Source organism: Neophocaena asiaeorientalis, unplaced genomic scaffold (assembly GCF_003031525.2).
Source record: "Neophocaena asiaeorientalis asiaeorientalis breed wild unplaced genomic scaffold, Neophocaena_asiaeorientalis_V1.1 scaffold524, whole genome shotgun sequence".
Lineage (NCBI taxonomy): Eukaryota > Metazoa > Chordata > Mammalia > Artiodactyla > Phocoenidae > Neophocaena > Neophocaena asiaeorientalis.
In genome coordinates, this window is record NW_020172144.1 from 1,958,322 (window position 1) to 1,972,557 (window position 14,236).

Here is a 14,236-nt window from a genome sequence, read left to right on the forward strand (position 1 = left end):
ATTCAATTTTCCCCTTTTAGCAGCAAACAGGTTTTGAGGTTCCTGTCTTGGCTGCCACCCTCTGCCATGCATCCGTGTTTCTTCTCTCCCTTTAGCACGTCCAGCAACAGCTCTGTCAGCTCTGCAGTTACTAGCCTGCAAGTAGCAGTGCCTCGTTGTGGTTGAACTAGTAACATATTTGGAAACCTAAGCAACCCTTTCATGGCCGGGAGCAGAGAGGGAGAGCGTGTCAGTCAGTAGAATCCAGCCAGGGTCTCAGCTCTGGGGACCCCGAGGTAGATGGGCCTAAACATGCCTTTCTCACTCACAGGAGAGAGTGTTCTGCTGTGATAATTCTTTTAATAGTTGATAGGATCCAAGTCAGGAAGAGAAATATTCAACAGCATAATTCCAATCTTTGGTTCAACTTGTAAATGTATATATCAGACAATAGTAAGTGCAATCACGGTAAATATATATTTACATATTGCAAACTTTACCATTTGGGCATAACCAGAATGTTGATTTCAGATACAGACTTGATCAAAGATGTGCCCCGAACAAGGAATTCAACCTCCACGTGCCTCTAAAGAGAAAAAAAAAAACCTCATGTCTAAAATGATAGATACCTAAAGGTTTGGGTAATGTATGAAACGTTTGCAGAATGCCTTGGACCTCTTCCCTTTCCTTATGCCTTGCCCTGTACCTGCTCTTCCACTTTTAGGATGAATAAACTGGAAGTCACTTTTGCCCCTTTCAGCTCTAAGTTTTTGTGGTTTCTAGGAAGAACATGTGATACAGCAATTTGTAAGGGGAGAATATCAGACACACAATATAGGTCTTCAAATAATGGGGAATAATTGGGCCATTCTGGCCATTAGATTTTTGCAATTTGAATAACAAAATTAATTCATTATTTCAAAAGCAACCAGTCCAGAATGCAAATTTTAAAATTCGGGATACAGATGTAAGCTGGGAATTGTTTTTGTTTATAAGGCTTAAGAATTATGTTATTTTTGGAGAGAGAAAAAAATTATATATGTATTATTAAATAAGGATAACAATACGAGGATTGATTGCCTCATAGTTCGAGGGCGTTGTTTGACTGACTTTTAAACAGAAACACTTCAATCATTTAAAATTCTTCCATGCTGGTCAAGCCTTCAAACTGCCTGTATTTTGACTAAAGTATTATTTTTTACTGTAAGATAAGCACCTTTACAAAGCAAATTGAATAAACGATGACAAGCCCGCCCTCCCTCCCCCTTTTGCACATAAGAGATTCTACTACTGCTTTGAGGCATCCCTCAAGTAAAATAACATATAAATAGAATGTGAGAAATTACCACGTTTTCTAGACTTCACACGTAGTGTGAAAAACAAAACGTCATTGTGCCTCAACATATCCTTTCATTTTTTTTCTCTTAACCTAAGGATTTCATTGAGTTCAATGTGGTTTATTAAAAGGAGCACCTGGAAATGCCTCAGCTCCTTGGTCCGCAGGCTTCGGACTCACTCACTGGATATATGTATGTGGTTTGCTGGTGCAGACTGGTAAATAGGGCCAAGCTCAAATGTAGTTTTCATTCAAATTTATTTCAATTTTTCAAAATGGTAGAAATTCACACACAAAAACAACTTGGTTGAAAAATTCCATTGTGCAATGGTATCAAAAATCACTCAATGCATAAAATTTACCCTCTTATAATTAGTAAAAGGACACTGAGAAAAGCAGAGAACAGACTATAAAGTATGAATTTTAGTTTGAGTCTCAATAAAAACCTAAAGAATATTCCATCTGCCAGCCTTCAGTTTCTTTTTCATTTATTTGGTTGCAAAATCTTCAGGTTTCTGAAGAGATACTAAATTTTACAATAAGGGCATGTGTATAATGTCTATGCTTTGAATATAAACCTATACCATTTCTCCCTGCTGTCATGTAAGAGACCCTCTTTCTCAAAAGCAGTTATAGAAATAACCTTATAAATTAGATTTTCTTGGAATATGGTTCTACGCTCAATTTTTTTCTATTTGATGAGGATTTTAAGTACACAGAGAAATAGTTATAAATGAGAAGAAATGGATTTTTTTAATAGATGCCACAAACTTCTGTGGCTATGGCTCACAAGCAATAAATGCTTTTCTTAAATGTTTTAATTATCTATTATTGTATCATTGTGCTTTACTAGAACTTATCCAGATAGACATCCTAGGAAGCGTTGTGGTGTGTCTAGTAAACATGCAATAGGCACTTCAATGTTACCAAACAGCTCACTTACATGACACAGTTCCAAAAAGTGGTCCACAGGAAACATACATACATATAATTTTTAGTCTGTTTTTAAGAACAAATTTAAAAGGTTCAGATTAAAAGCTTAAATGCTCCTACTTTGATCACACATCATTTCAGAGCAATAGACGTACACAAATAAGTGTCAGGGTGTTTAGTAATCCCCTCAAAGTTGAAGTGCACACTGTACTAAGTATGATTTTTTAAAAAGAGGTGACTCTGTCCTTATTTATACATCATTTTGAGTAATCGATATTTTAAACTTATACGTGGTTAATTCTTCTAAGCTCTATCCCATAGGAAGAGTTAGCTCTGATTGGACACAGCACGCGTGAATAAGGCTATGCTAGTCTTTCGACCTCAGTATCATTGTACTTACATGCATTATGTATTTAAACAACAGAGTTAATCTAGCCTATAAATGTTTACAAATATTCGAATACATTTTTCCATGTACCACTTCATACTAACTACAAATATACTTTTTACAAACTTGAGTATTTAGGCCAATATGACTTTTAAAAATTCCTATATAGTCATATTAAGCCTGCATATGGACACTGACTAAAAGCTACTTGATTTAATGATTAACTACAGAGATTATAATAAACTGTAAATAAGTCATTTCGGTGAATGGACTCTCTGTGTCACACGGCCTCTCAAAGCCACTCTAAATATCCTCACTGAAACTGTTACTGACTAATGTGCTACATTTTAAAGCCAAATTGGGTTTTTGCTCCTCTCCTGCCAAACGAACTAGAGAGAATTGCCTCCTATAGCAAAATGCAAGCTCAACTGCAAACCCATTCCTGAAGACAATTAGAAAAGGGGGACAAGTGCCTGTAAACTTCAAGAAACATTTTAGTTTTGACAGAATTGTTTTGCAAACTACCCTTCAGCCAGAGGAAAGTACCATGCTCACTTAATCCTAGGGATCAAGAGTAACAGTAAATTAGTAAATGTTAGAATAGAATCAGGAAACTTAACTAGATAGTTCATTTCTCTCTCCAAAAAAACCTGATTTCTTCCAAGTGCTTGAATATTTTAGGAAAAAGCTATTCTATGAGCCTGAATTATCTGGACAGTTAATTCAACAAATTATTTAGTGTAAGCAGATACTTATAAAGTAATTGGGCTTAAAAACTTTTCAAGTTACCGTTTCATTTCTATGACCTCACCCTTCCTTGTTACAACGTTTTAAATTTGGAGTTCAGTTTCTTTCACAAGAAGTTACAGAAATTAATTAGAAAAGATTTTTAAGGGATCAGTTTGCAAAATGCTAAAAGTTTAATTTCTAAAATGTCTCTGTAAATGAATGAATATTTCTAAAAACCTCCAGCATCATCAGTATGATCTGACTGCTTTAGCTCTCCTTTTATAATACTAAGAAAATCTAAGAAGGGGTGGGGAAGGCTAGAAACATAAAATGTTTCTATGTAACTACATCGACAAAGTCAAAAGATAAATGGTTCTACATTTTGGACCAAAGGATCACATACAAAAGATACTTTGCCATGTTTCAGCAGGCCAAAGGCAGGAAATTTTTAACATAAGAGACAAAAATCCTATCAGTGTAGTAAACTTGGACTGTAGCCAAAATGAAACTCCTAAAAGTTATTTGCTTTTAAAAATAAAATTATTGCTTTTTTAAAAAAAATGGTATTATCTCTAGCATTTTAATGGCAAATGACTTTAAAGAGAAGGACTGAGCTCTTCGGTCCTGGATTTCAAAATTCACACTTACTCAATTCACTGTACCTTATCAGTAAGTTTCAAACATGGAAACAATTATAATGAAAAATTTAGATCAATATCTACAAATTAAAACTAAAATTATCTGAGTTTGCTATCCAGATGTATGTGAAAGTTTCCCTCATTAAACTGGAAACCAAAGAATGTTTTAAGCTTTATAATAAAATGTAGTCATACAATACAGGAAATTTTGAGATGGTGAGTTTTTTTTTTTTTAAATTCTAATCTGGTACAATGGGATTTTTAAAGTCAAGTTTTTATATGTTTTGCATTCTAGTGATAAAACTTTTGGGAGATTCAAGATTTTTTAAGTACTATTACTTCTTGGGTTAAAAAAACAATCGTTTTCTTTGATAACAGTTCAAAACTTTTGTTTTACCTGAAAAATAAATATTTCAGCCATTTTAATGTGAGCTCTATAATTTTAATAAAATGTTTACCTTTTTCTAGTCTTCCAGTAACCTGTTTGTAGATCATTACGACAAGCGTATTTTAAAAAAACCAAAAACAAAACTCTACTTGATTCACCTATTAATCTGGTAGCATGATTAACTAGAAAGGAAATCCAAAACCAGTATCCTTAACATTGCATACTTCTTGGATCTCCTAGGGTACACCTTGCACACAATGCTGGGCTCACATTAATCTAGGGCATAATTGATTATCTAAAAGAAACAGATGTTTTCAAAAGTAAATGAAACCATGTATTTAAAATATACTTATGTATCAGCCCGATGTCAAAGGGGAGAGCAAACTGAATGGTTTCCAACATGATTACGTGAAAAATTAATTTCCTTTTTAAAAAATGTAGTGAATAAACAACTGATTCCTTCACTTATCAAATGTGGCGATTTGTGTAATTGTTCTAGTTTTGCGAGCAATGTTTTAAGAAGTTATTTCTTCCAAAGTTCATGTCAAAATACTGTTTTTATAAGTGGATCCAGTTAAGATAATGCTCCTCATTTAAAATTAGATGCTAGTCAGTGGAACTAAATTACAACTCTCGATATCCTCAGAAAGCTTGGAGATGCTGTGACCCTTTCATGTGAAACAATGTTTGGTTAGTTAAAACCAAGTGAGTTTCATGTAACAGAAAGCCTGTTTCAACAAAAAAAGGGAAACGTAGGATCCCAAATAGTAAATTACTGATTGCGCTTTATGACAATCTTTTGGGATTCCCATCCAAAGCCATCAGGGAACTTACAACTGGTACATTTTCAAGCTCCAGACCTTATATCCCACTTCCAACAAAGTTAAGAATATTAACCTTACTATAGGTCACTAATATAAATGGATTTAATTTTGACAATAATCATGTAAAACTGTATTTTCATAGGTATCTTTAAGGCTGGAAGTTATGGACAATTATAGATTCCAGGATTTACAGAAACTCTCAGGTCGGTGCCAGCCGTGCTCACACTTAGGACGACGGCGTGTAACAATTCCTCTATAGAACTGTCTGGCACGTGTGAGTGCTGTCAATTCTTTAGGTCAACCAGCAAACGTTTCTCACCTTGACAAGCCCAATGAGGCAAGCATGAAGATGGGACGATCACAAAAATTACGGAAGTTTTTTTAAATGGTTGCATGAACTTAATTACATTTTAGTTAAAACTTAGAAATTAAAACCTGGGAACTTTTGAGTTCTCCCAGGAACAAAGAGGACGTATACAGCTATTCTTGAACAGTCGAATGCCTGCTAATTCGATTGCCTAGAATTCCAGTCGTTAGCCAAGCATTTTTCCAAATTAAGACATCCGGTCTCCTTCAATTTTCCACTTAAACCAGAACACAGAAGAATAGATTTGACCAATCAACTTAGGATAAAATTACCCATGAAAATATGACTTATGGTGTATGGATTAGTAGTTGTACAGCACATTACAAAAAATCTATGCTGCCACTTGAGGTTTCACACATTCACAAATTTCTAGAGAGTTACCTTAACATTCCTGATCTAGGCTATAGAAAATGGGTCACATTTTTTAAATGTGCATTTAGTATCTTCTTAAATGACTAGAAGCAAAATGTTTGCACACTTCCATTTGAGTGATTTAAGGCATTCTAATAATTCATAAGCTCTGAACAGAATTGGTATTAAAAAGAGAGATGCCATGTATGATACATATTTAGGATCTATGTAGTACACAATCACAATTTAAAAAACACACAAAAATTCTCAGTTCATATAATTTATTGCAGTTAGCACACAGTTTAAAAATTCACCAACACACCAATAGTACAAAACTAAACAGCATTATAAGTTATTCCCCCCTCAGGAAAATAAAACATACTATGATTGTCAAAGCTAGATGTCAGTCTAAGTTTTAGAACAAAGGAAGAATGTGAAACTAATAAAAGGAAAAAGCAATCACTCACAATGACCACAAAAAGAAAATCCAAAAGAAAGTCCGTTTTCTCACAGACATTGATTGTCTTCTCTAAATTAATAAAAATTATTTTAACATAAACTGTATTTAAAAAAAACTAGAAACTCTTCAAGTAACTAAAGATAATGCTCCAAGGCCATTTTCACAGCTTTTTTTGTTTGTTTGTTTGCTTTAAATGCCATTACAGCCAAATTAACACACATTTGACCAAATATTTCCAAAACAGTCCAGCAACACACAATGGAGTTTTCCATTCAGTATCTTAAGCACAAAAATAGGCTATGTTTACAGTAGTTAAGGCGATCAAATTTTAAACAAAAGCAATTAAAAAAAAAAAAGGGAAAAACAGCAAACGTTTTCCATGCTACTCCCATAGACCTTATTTGTAAGTGCAAGACAGGAAAACAAACACTGTGCAAAATGCTTTGCCCTGCGTGCTGGTCATTAAAACCACACGTTGGGCTGCAGCCTCTGCTGCCGCGATACACATAGTCTACTAACCCCCTTCCCCATGTCAATCAAGGCAGTCCAGTCCTTTCAGCCTGGGGCTCTTTCTGTCCATAGAATCTTTTCATGAGTTTGGGGAGGAGGGGCGGGAGGGAAGGAGGAAGGGAGGGAAAGGAAGAAGGGGAGAAAAAGAAAAGGGGAGCAAAAAAAGAGAATGACCTATTGTCAATTTGTGCAGTAGTTACTCTAAAAACGCTCAACTGGGTAAATGTGTACATCTAAACTTTGAGCTGGCCTGGGTTTTGTGCAATTAGAAGTTTTGTTATAAAATGCACACTGCACATGCAAATCTTTAAGCCTTTTGTAAACATTTATATTTTCCTTGTTATGTAGCGAAGTTATCAATTTGCAGCTTAAGTTTTTATTCAGCTTAACAGTTTCAACTTAAAGACAGTGGGAAAGTCAATTTAAATTATATAAAATAAAAACAGTGCATTAACGTTCTTCATAACACCAGGTTTTTTTTTTTCCAAATGGTGCTATTTTTCTAAGGAAATTAAATAATTTTAAACTCACTCGTTAAAGTTATACAATGCAAACAAAGACAAAAAATATATTGAAACTCATGCATTTCTGTAGCGTTAATATTTACTTTTCAAGACTCAACTAAGAGCATCAACACAACCTGTCAAGTCCTTTGACACCCCCCCAGCCCATGTAATCAATTACAGTATACAATAACAGTAATTCACATTTTTCAACACACAGTTCAACACTGCTGAAGCTGCAATATCCTTTTTCATCCCAAGCAAACCTTCACAAAGACAGCGTCCCAGTGATCCCAGTGTACTTTCAGAATTTCTCTCATTGGGAACCGTCAGAAAACCAGAAGTTGCCACAGAAAGTTTTAAGTCAACTGCTTGTTTAAAAATAGATAATCCAGCATTTCAGAAATTTTCCATTTGGGTCTAAAAGCATTCAGGTTTCCAACAGCCAGAAAAGATTCATGCAATTTGAGACATATGAAGAGGCTAATAAAACCGGAGGGAATTTCTACTTAAAAAAAAAGAAAAGGTGGGAAAAAAAGAGAGAGCTCAAAAGACACCGCAGTGCTGACAAAATAGGCCCTAGGAAAGCATTTTGTGATAGGACGATTTGTTTCAAAGGTTCTTATTGGCTTACTTCCCCTACCCCCCTTGAAAGAAAGAAAAACACCTCTCTATTCTCCGACTTGCTCTAAAGTTTCTTTTACCAGAATGCTAAATTAGTGAGATTCTCATGCTATTCTAAAGTGCAAAAACAAGTTAATACCCCAACCTTTCAGTTCCAGGAAACAAGACTGCTTTTAGACCGTACCACAACTATATAGAGATCTATTTATATATAGGTATATATATATTATTTATATATATATATAAAATTATTTCCAGAGTTCTTGAGAGCTATCTTCTAAGGTCCAGTCTCTGACAGCGGGCAGGCTCAGCGCCTCGCTTTTGACGGACAAGGAGTTCACCAACTCACAGTGGAACTTGCGGATGTGCCGGTACAGGTCCCCGGACTGCGTGAACCTGCGCTCGCACCACTTGCAGGCGTGCGGCTTTTCGCGCGTGTGCACCACGGCGTGGCGGCTCAGGTTGTGCGAGTACTGGAAGCTCTTGCCGCACTGGGTGCACGTGTAGGGCTTCTCGCCCGAGTGAGTCCTCTCGTGGCGCTTCAGGGTGTACATGCAGGAGAACGTCTTCCCGCACAGAGAGCAGGTGGGCACGTTGACGTCGGCGGCCGGCTTGCTGCGCAGGCCGTCCTGCTCTCGGAAGTGCGTGCTCAGGTGGATCTGCAGGATGTGCGGGCTGGGGAAGACCTTGTTGCACAGGGGGCACATGAAGATCTGGCCCGCCGGGCTCAGGATGTTGGAGACGTAGGGCAGCAGACCGCTCTCCATGCCGCCCTCCACCTGGACCCGCTCGCTCTCGGGGGTCATCATCTCGTCGTCGCTGCCTTTGTCCTCCCGCTCCAGCTCCCTCAGGACCGAGTCCTCCCTCAGCGGAGCCAGATGGGCAGGCTCATACTGTACCCTGTTATTAGTGCTCACACTCTCTTTCACAGTGCTATGTTCCATGTCATAGTCATTAGTGCCAACATCACTCTCATCACAGGAAGCCTCTTTCTCCACCTTCACCTGCACCAGGTTGCTTCTCAGCACGTCCTGTGAAGAGAAATAAGAGCTGTTCAGATTTTCAACTCCTGAAAGGCTGGACTTGACAGACAGGTCCAGCACACAGTCAACATCTGCCGAATCCCTCACGGAGGTGACAGACCTCTGGGACAAAGACTCTGTTGAGCTGCAGGGGCTGGCTACTGTTTTTCCAGCTGCTGTGGCGTGTGGCTCTGCCTCTCCGCCAGCCTGGGGGATGCCTGCTGAGTCCGAGGGCAATCGCATCCACATGTTCCCAGGCTCGGCCGCCAAGTCCCTTTTGCTAGGCAAGATGTTCAATTTTTCATCTTCCCCTTCATCTTCATCACTGGGCAAATCGCCTGCCATGTGGCTGCTGCCATCAGAGAGACTCTCGACTTTGTCCGAACAACTTGAAGCGTCTTCTTCCTTTTTGGTGCTGTCTGCCTCTGTGGTGGCTTTCTCTTTCAGCTTCTTTTTGCAGACTTTGACAATGTCATACATGTGGAGATAACTGGCAGCTGCTAGCACGTCTTCAATGGGCAAGTCTTTGAACTGGAGTTTCCCTTCATACATGAATTCAAGCAGGAGAGCGAAGGCTGGGGCTGTAACAATGTCGCTGTTCAGATGAACAATGTCTCTTTTGTCCAGCTGGTCCTTGTAAAAGAGGTGGAAATACATGCTGCATGAAGCCAGTACAGCTCGGTGCGCTCGGAACTGGGCATCTCCCACCAGAACAGTGCAGTCACAAAGAAAACCCTGATGTCTCTGCTCGCTCAGACACTGCAGCAAATGTCTACTATGGTCTGGAAACTCCATACTGTCTTCATAACCTGGGAAGAGAGAAATTTCTCATGAGAGCCTGCTTAGGAACAACTTGTCAAGGCTCTAGTCCCCATTTAAAAAAAAAAAATCAGCTTGGGCCACGGAGGTACATGTCCCTGAATTTTAATCAGGCTAATGACCCAAGCACTACCAAATCACACACACAGAACCAAATGCAAGAAGAAAAATGTACACTTTTGAAACTTCTTACCCCAGCCAAACAGTCTCTGATGCATCTCCACCTTCCTTGAACTTTTAGTCAAGTTTTAAAAGCGTTAATTTCAGTACAGTCTCTTACTGAGAATAAGAATTTAGGTCTCTTTCAGAAGAAATTTAATTAACTCTAATCATCAAATTATGTCCTACAAAACCTACAAAATAGCTTTAATTTCAAAGGGAACAACTCAAATAATGAACAAAGAAAAGTCCCAAACACATTCTGGAAGATTCAGAAAACTTGTTCAACCATCCTTTTTTATTTTATTACTTTTGATACTTGACTGCACTTAGCAAGCACAATTTAAACACACATTTGGCTGAATCAAGAAAAAAAAAAAATGAAACCGCATAATTAGTCCAGAAATTAGCAAACAACTTACTTTTAAAGTCAGAGTGTTAAAACAACAAAAGCCCTGTGTATAAAAACAGATGTTAATGCCTTAAGATTTGCAGGTATAGCACACATGTATGAGATCAGAAGGAACTACACCAACAGATGGAAAAGATCATCTCTACTATGAACAAATCCAAATTTTTTTTAATGAATTGAGAAAAAGAAATGGTTATATTTCTTTGTAAAATCTGTACATCTAGAATATTAAGAACCAGAAGGGCTTTATTTAACTCTGAAAATTCTCATCTAAACTTTGATCTGTTGCAAAGCAAAATGAGTTCCATATTAAAATTAATGCAAACTTTTAAATAAAGGCATATTACATTCAAATGAAACTCAAAAGCTTTACAGGTTCACCATACAAAAAAAGAAAAAAAAAAGTCTTGCTAGTAAAAGAGAAACTATTCTTTTGACTCCCCGATACCTCAGTCAACAGAAAATACTTTGTTTCAACATAATTTGATATATTTTGTTTTCCGACTAGCTTTTATTCTTTCAAATATGCACTGTTGCCCTTATTTTCTGGTGAAAGAGGGTAAAATGGAGGCAGGAGAGACGCAGATGTACAAAGGGTCAAAATTCAACCACAAAATTCAACTCCTTAAACCTGACTTCCCCTTTCCTATGACCAGAAGCAAAGTTCCACACCATCCATCTCAAAAAGTGCATTTGGAGAATGGATACATATTCATTTAATATTTAAAAATTACTTCCCTGCTTCTTCTACACTTTGCCCAAAATGGGCTAAAACTTTCATCCTAACCCAATACATTCTGCAAGACGCCACTGCTAGAATAAACCAAGATTTACAATACAATCACTTCAAGTGCCCCACAGCTAACATCAATCCTAATCCTTGAGAGGGCTAAAAATAAAGATTGGAGGGCAGCTCACAAGGTAGCCGTGATCAAATTAGGAGGCTGAGAGGACAGAGAGGGACGAAGAAGGAAGCTTATAAACATCTGATCCAGCTGACTGTGGCCATATGGCAGCTGCTGCCCAGATAAAGAGATTAAGAATAGAGGAGTGCGATTACAGCTGTCTGGCCAATTCAGGCAGCTCAAATCTACAAGTTCTAAATTAGTCGCTAACACAAAAACTCCTGCAAATAATTATCGTTATGCTGAAATAAAAGATCTCTTAAATATATATTTGAAAGAGAAATGAGGAAACCAGTCAAACTATTCTCCTGGGGACAAAAGTTTTTTTTTTTTTTTCTTTAAAAAAAACCCTTCGGTTATAAAAGCACTACAGCTGTATGTTTCAGTAGTGCTGCTGAATGTTTTGAAGAATAAAGTTTCACAGTGGAATTAATTACACAACAATCTAGCTTCTTAACTAGAAAAATCTTCTCATATAAGTTTGAATGCTGGATTCCATACAGTTTACTGTTTCTCCCCCACCCCCGACTCCAAAAGCAAAAGAAATCTAAATAGCAGTGAACAACAACAAAAAAGGATTTTAATCCAAATTGATCTCAAAAAGCAATATTTCAAAGCCTTTCTTAACATCTCAAAACTTGAAATATTTCTGCATATTAAAGTTATTTACCCGATCAAGAGGGATAGAAATTAAAACTAAACAAGCCCAAGACTCTCAACTCCAATAAGATGTTCATTTAATACTCAAGTTCATATTTTATTCTTAAACTGGATTAGAAAAGTAATGTGATTTTTTAAAATTAAATAAACACCAAAACAGAAATATGCTCCATCTAATCTCTTGCTACTCCTACCTTTAGGACACATAAACCTGATTAAGTCCTTTCCTCTGAGTCTTGCTGGCTCCAGGTCTGTTACATCGGTGGAAAAAAAGCAGACTAAGAGACAGATGCAAAGTGGAGATGATGTTAGAGAGGAATGAGATACCTTCTCCACCACAGATCCGCACACACTAACTCCCTGTCTGTGTGTTAGAATAAAAGGCTGAGGGATGGCAGGCTGTCAGCTGCTCTGACATCATGTTCAGATGGAAATGCTACCTCCAGCTGTGCTCCTTTTAATGCCATATGCTACTCCTCTACACTCCTGCCACCAGCTTTTTCTTAGGAGAACTTTTCTCTTCTGTTAGTATAAACAAAATACTTCAAAGTCTCCCTTTTTTTCCAAACTTTCTAACAGAAGAAATTGAAAAACTCAGCATATGGAGTTCTACTGTATTTATGGAATAGCAACACTTCTGTCTTAAGTTGGTGGACTGGCTTACATACTGACAGCACACTCAAGCCACGGTGCTATTCAGGAAATCCAGATTCACTTTTATTCAACTCCAACGTTTAGTTTCAAAGGCAGCTTAGGGATATTTTTAAACCAACCCATTTGACATCTCCAGTCCCATTTCAACATTATTACGGCACTTCAATTTTTTTTTTTTCTGCTGAGATAATGGTATACATGTCTCAGAATACTGGAAGACTATTCAGAACTACTACTTCAACCTGGTTCACCTTATTATTTCACTCTTATATAACTACTTATCTAAAACTACCTTCTCAGTAAAATTTCTCACCCTGCCAGTTAATGCAAATTTCAACTCTCAATATCAACAAGCTGAAACTGCACTTTCTGAAATCCTGGAAAGTACTTCAGTTCAATGAGACAAATTAATAAACAGATACAACCTGCTACAGCCAGTTAAAATGAATGCTGCATCTGCGTATCTGATCCGACTTTCTGCTCAGAAAGAGAACTTGGTCTTCCCCTTGATCTGTGTCCCATAACAATCTTTTTTTGGGTCACTGTAATGTTCATGATCACAAGAAAGCCTTTCAGGGAGAAAGGGGGAAGGGGTGGGGGAAGCCAGGTCTAGCAAGTTGGGGAACTTTTCAGCTAGATTTGCGGGTCTTTTCGAATGGCTGATGAAATTGTAACGTAACCCGGGCTGGCCTGACCAGTGCCCTGCAAGGGGCTGCGACATCTGTGAATGTCGAAGTCTCCACAGACTCTTGTGGGAGAGTGCAGCAGAAAAGGCGCTGGGGCCTGAGGCGCAAGTGTCACAGTCCTGGTGATAACCGCTCCGTTCTCATTAGAAAACCATGACCAAGAGTTAAATAAAGAGTAACAAAGACCAAGGTCTCTATCCTGTGCTTCTTGCTTTCCCAAAGTCGCAAACCCAACTTTCTCTAACTTCGCGATGAATGACATAATTACGAATGCCTATTTCAGGAGGCACTCTTTGGGGATAAATTCCTTCTCAGCCACACCACCTATTCTGCACAAATGCCCTCGCCTCATTCCAATATATCAGACATTAATCACCCCATTTACCCAGTGGGGTGGGGGGCGAGTGACAGTTTAATGAGCCCCGAGCACCGCAATGGGCCAGCGACTCCCACTCCACAAATCAGCCCCTCTGCGCCTCGCAGCCTCAGGTCCGGAGAGGTTTTGCGAGGTTGGGTTTTGTTTTTCAAGGAGGTGGGGGTGGGGACGGGGGTGCGGAGCAGGGAACGCACGCACGCGGCGGCGCCGGCCAGATGTTCCCCCCCTGCCGCCCTCCCTCCCCGCGCTGGGCTGCTGCGATTGACCGAAAGCGGCCGGACCGGGTTCCCCGCCCGCCCCCTGCAAGCAGTCTCCTCCAATAGGAGGGCGGCTTTTCAGGGAGGCGGAGACAGTGGCGGGCAATCGTAGGACTGACAAGAGGGCCCAGCCAATGGTATGGGCGAACCGGAGCTGCCTCTCGCGAGTGCCAATCGCAGGCAGAAACTGTTGGGGAGGGCGGGCCCGAGCGGGCGGGGCTGGTAGCCAGGCGGTACGGGCGGAGTCGGCGGGAGG

The 14,236-nt window shown here is 38.8% G+C and overlaps 1 protein-coding gene across 5 annotated transcripts; it reads right to left on the minus strand.

Moving 5' to 3' along the window:
• Positions 1 to 6,197: 6,197 nt before the first annotated feature.
• ZBTB18 (zinc finger and BTB domain containing 18) lies at positions 6,198 to 13,881 on the minus strand. Of its 5 annotated transcripts, XM_024754385.1 has the most exons (3): positions 13,087 to 13,719; positions 10,065 to 12,285; positions 7,000 to 9,861 (listed from the first exon to the last, which is right to left on the minus strand). In XM_024754385.1, exons 2-3 carry the CDS (start codon positions 10,087 to 10,089, stop codon positions 8,279 to 8,281), a joined length of 1,608 nt encoding a protein of 535 aa, XP_024610153.1. In that variant the 5' UTR covers positions 10,090 to 12,285; positions 13,087 to 13,719; the 3' UTR covers positions 7,000 to 8,278. The 5 variants fall into 5 exon arrangements, with proteins under 5 accessions (XP_024610161.1, XP_024610153.1, XP_024610182.1 ...); XM_024754393.1 differs by having other exon boundaries at positions 6,198 to 9,861; positions 12,202 to 13,719; XM_024754414.1 differs by lacking the exons at positions 10,065 to 12,285; positions 13,087 to 13,719 and adding an exon at positions 13,733 to 13,881.
• Between the last annotated feature and the right edge of the window lie 355 nt (positions 13,882 to 14,236).

Coding starts and splice junctions, on each gene's coding strand:
- ZBTB18 (XM_024754385.1), bottom strand. CDS start 10,089: ATGCATCAGAGACTGTTTGGCTGGG. Junction 9,862..10,064: donor TCAGAGACTGTTTGGCTGGG/GTAAGAAGTTTC, acceptor CTCTCTTCCCAG/GTTATGAAGACAGTATGGAG.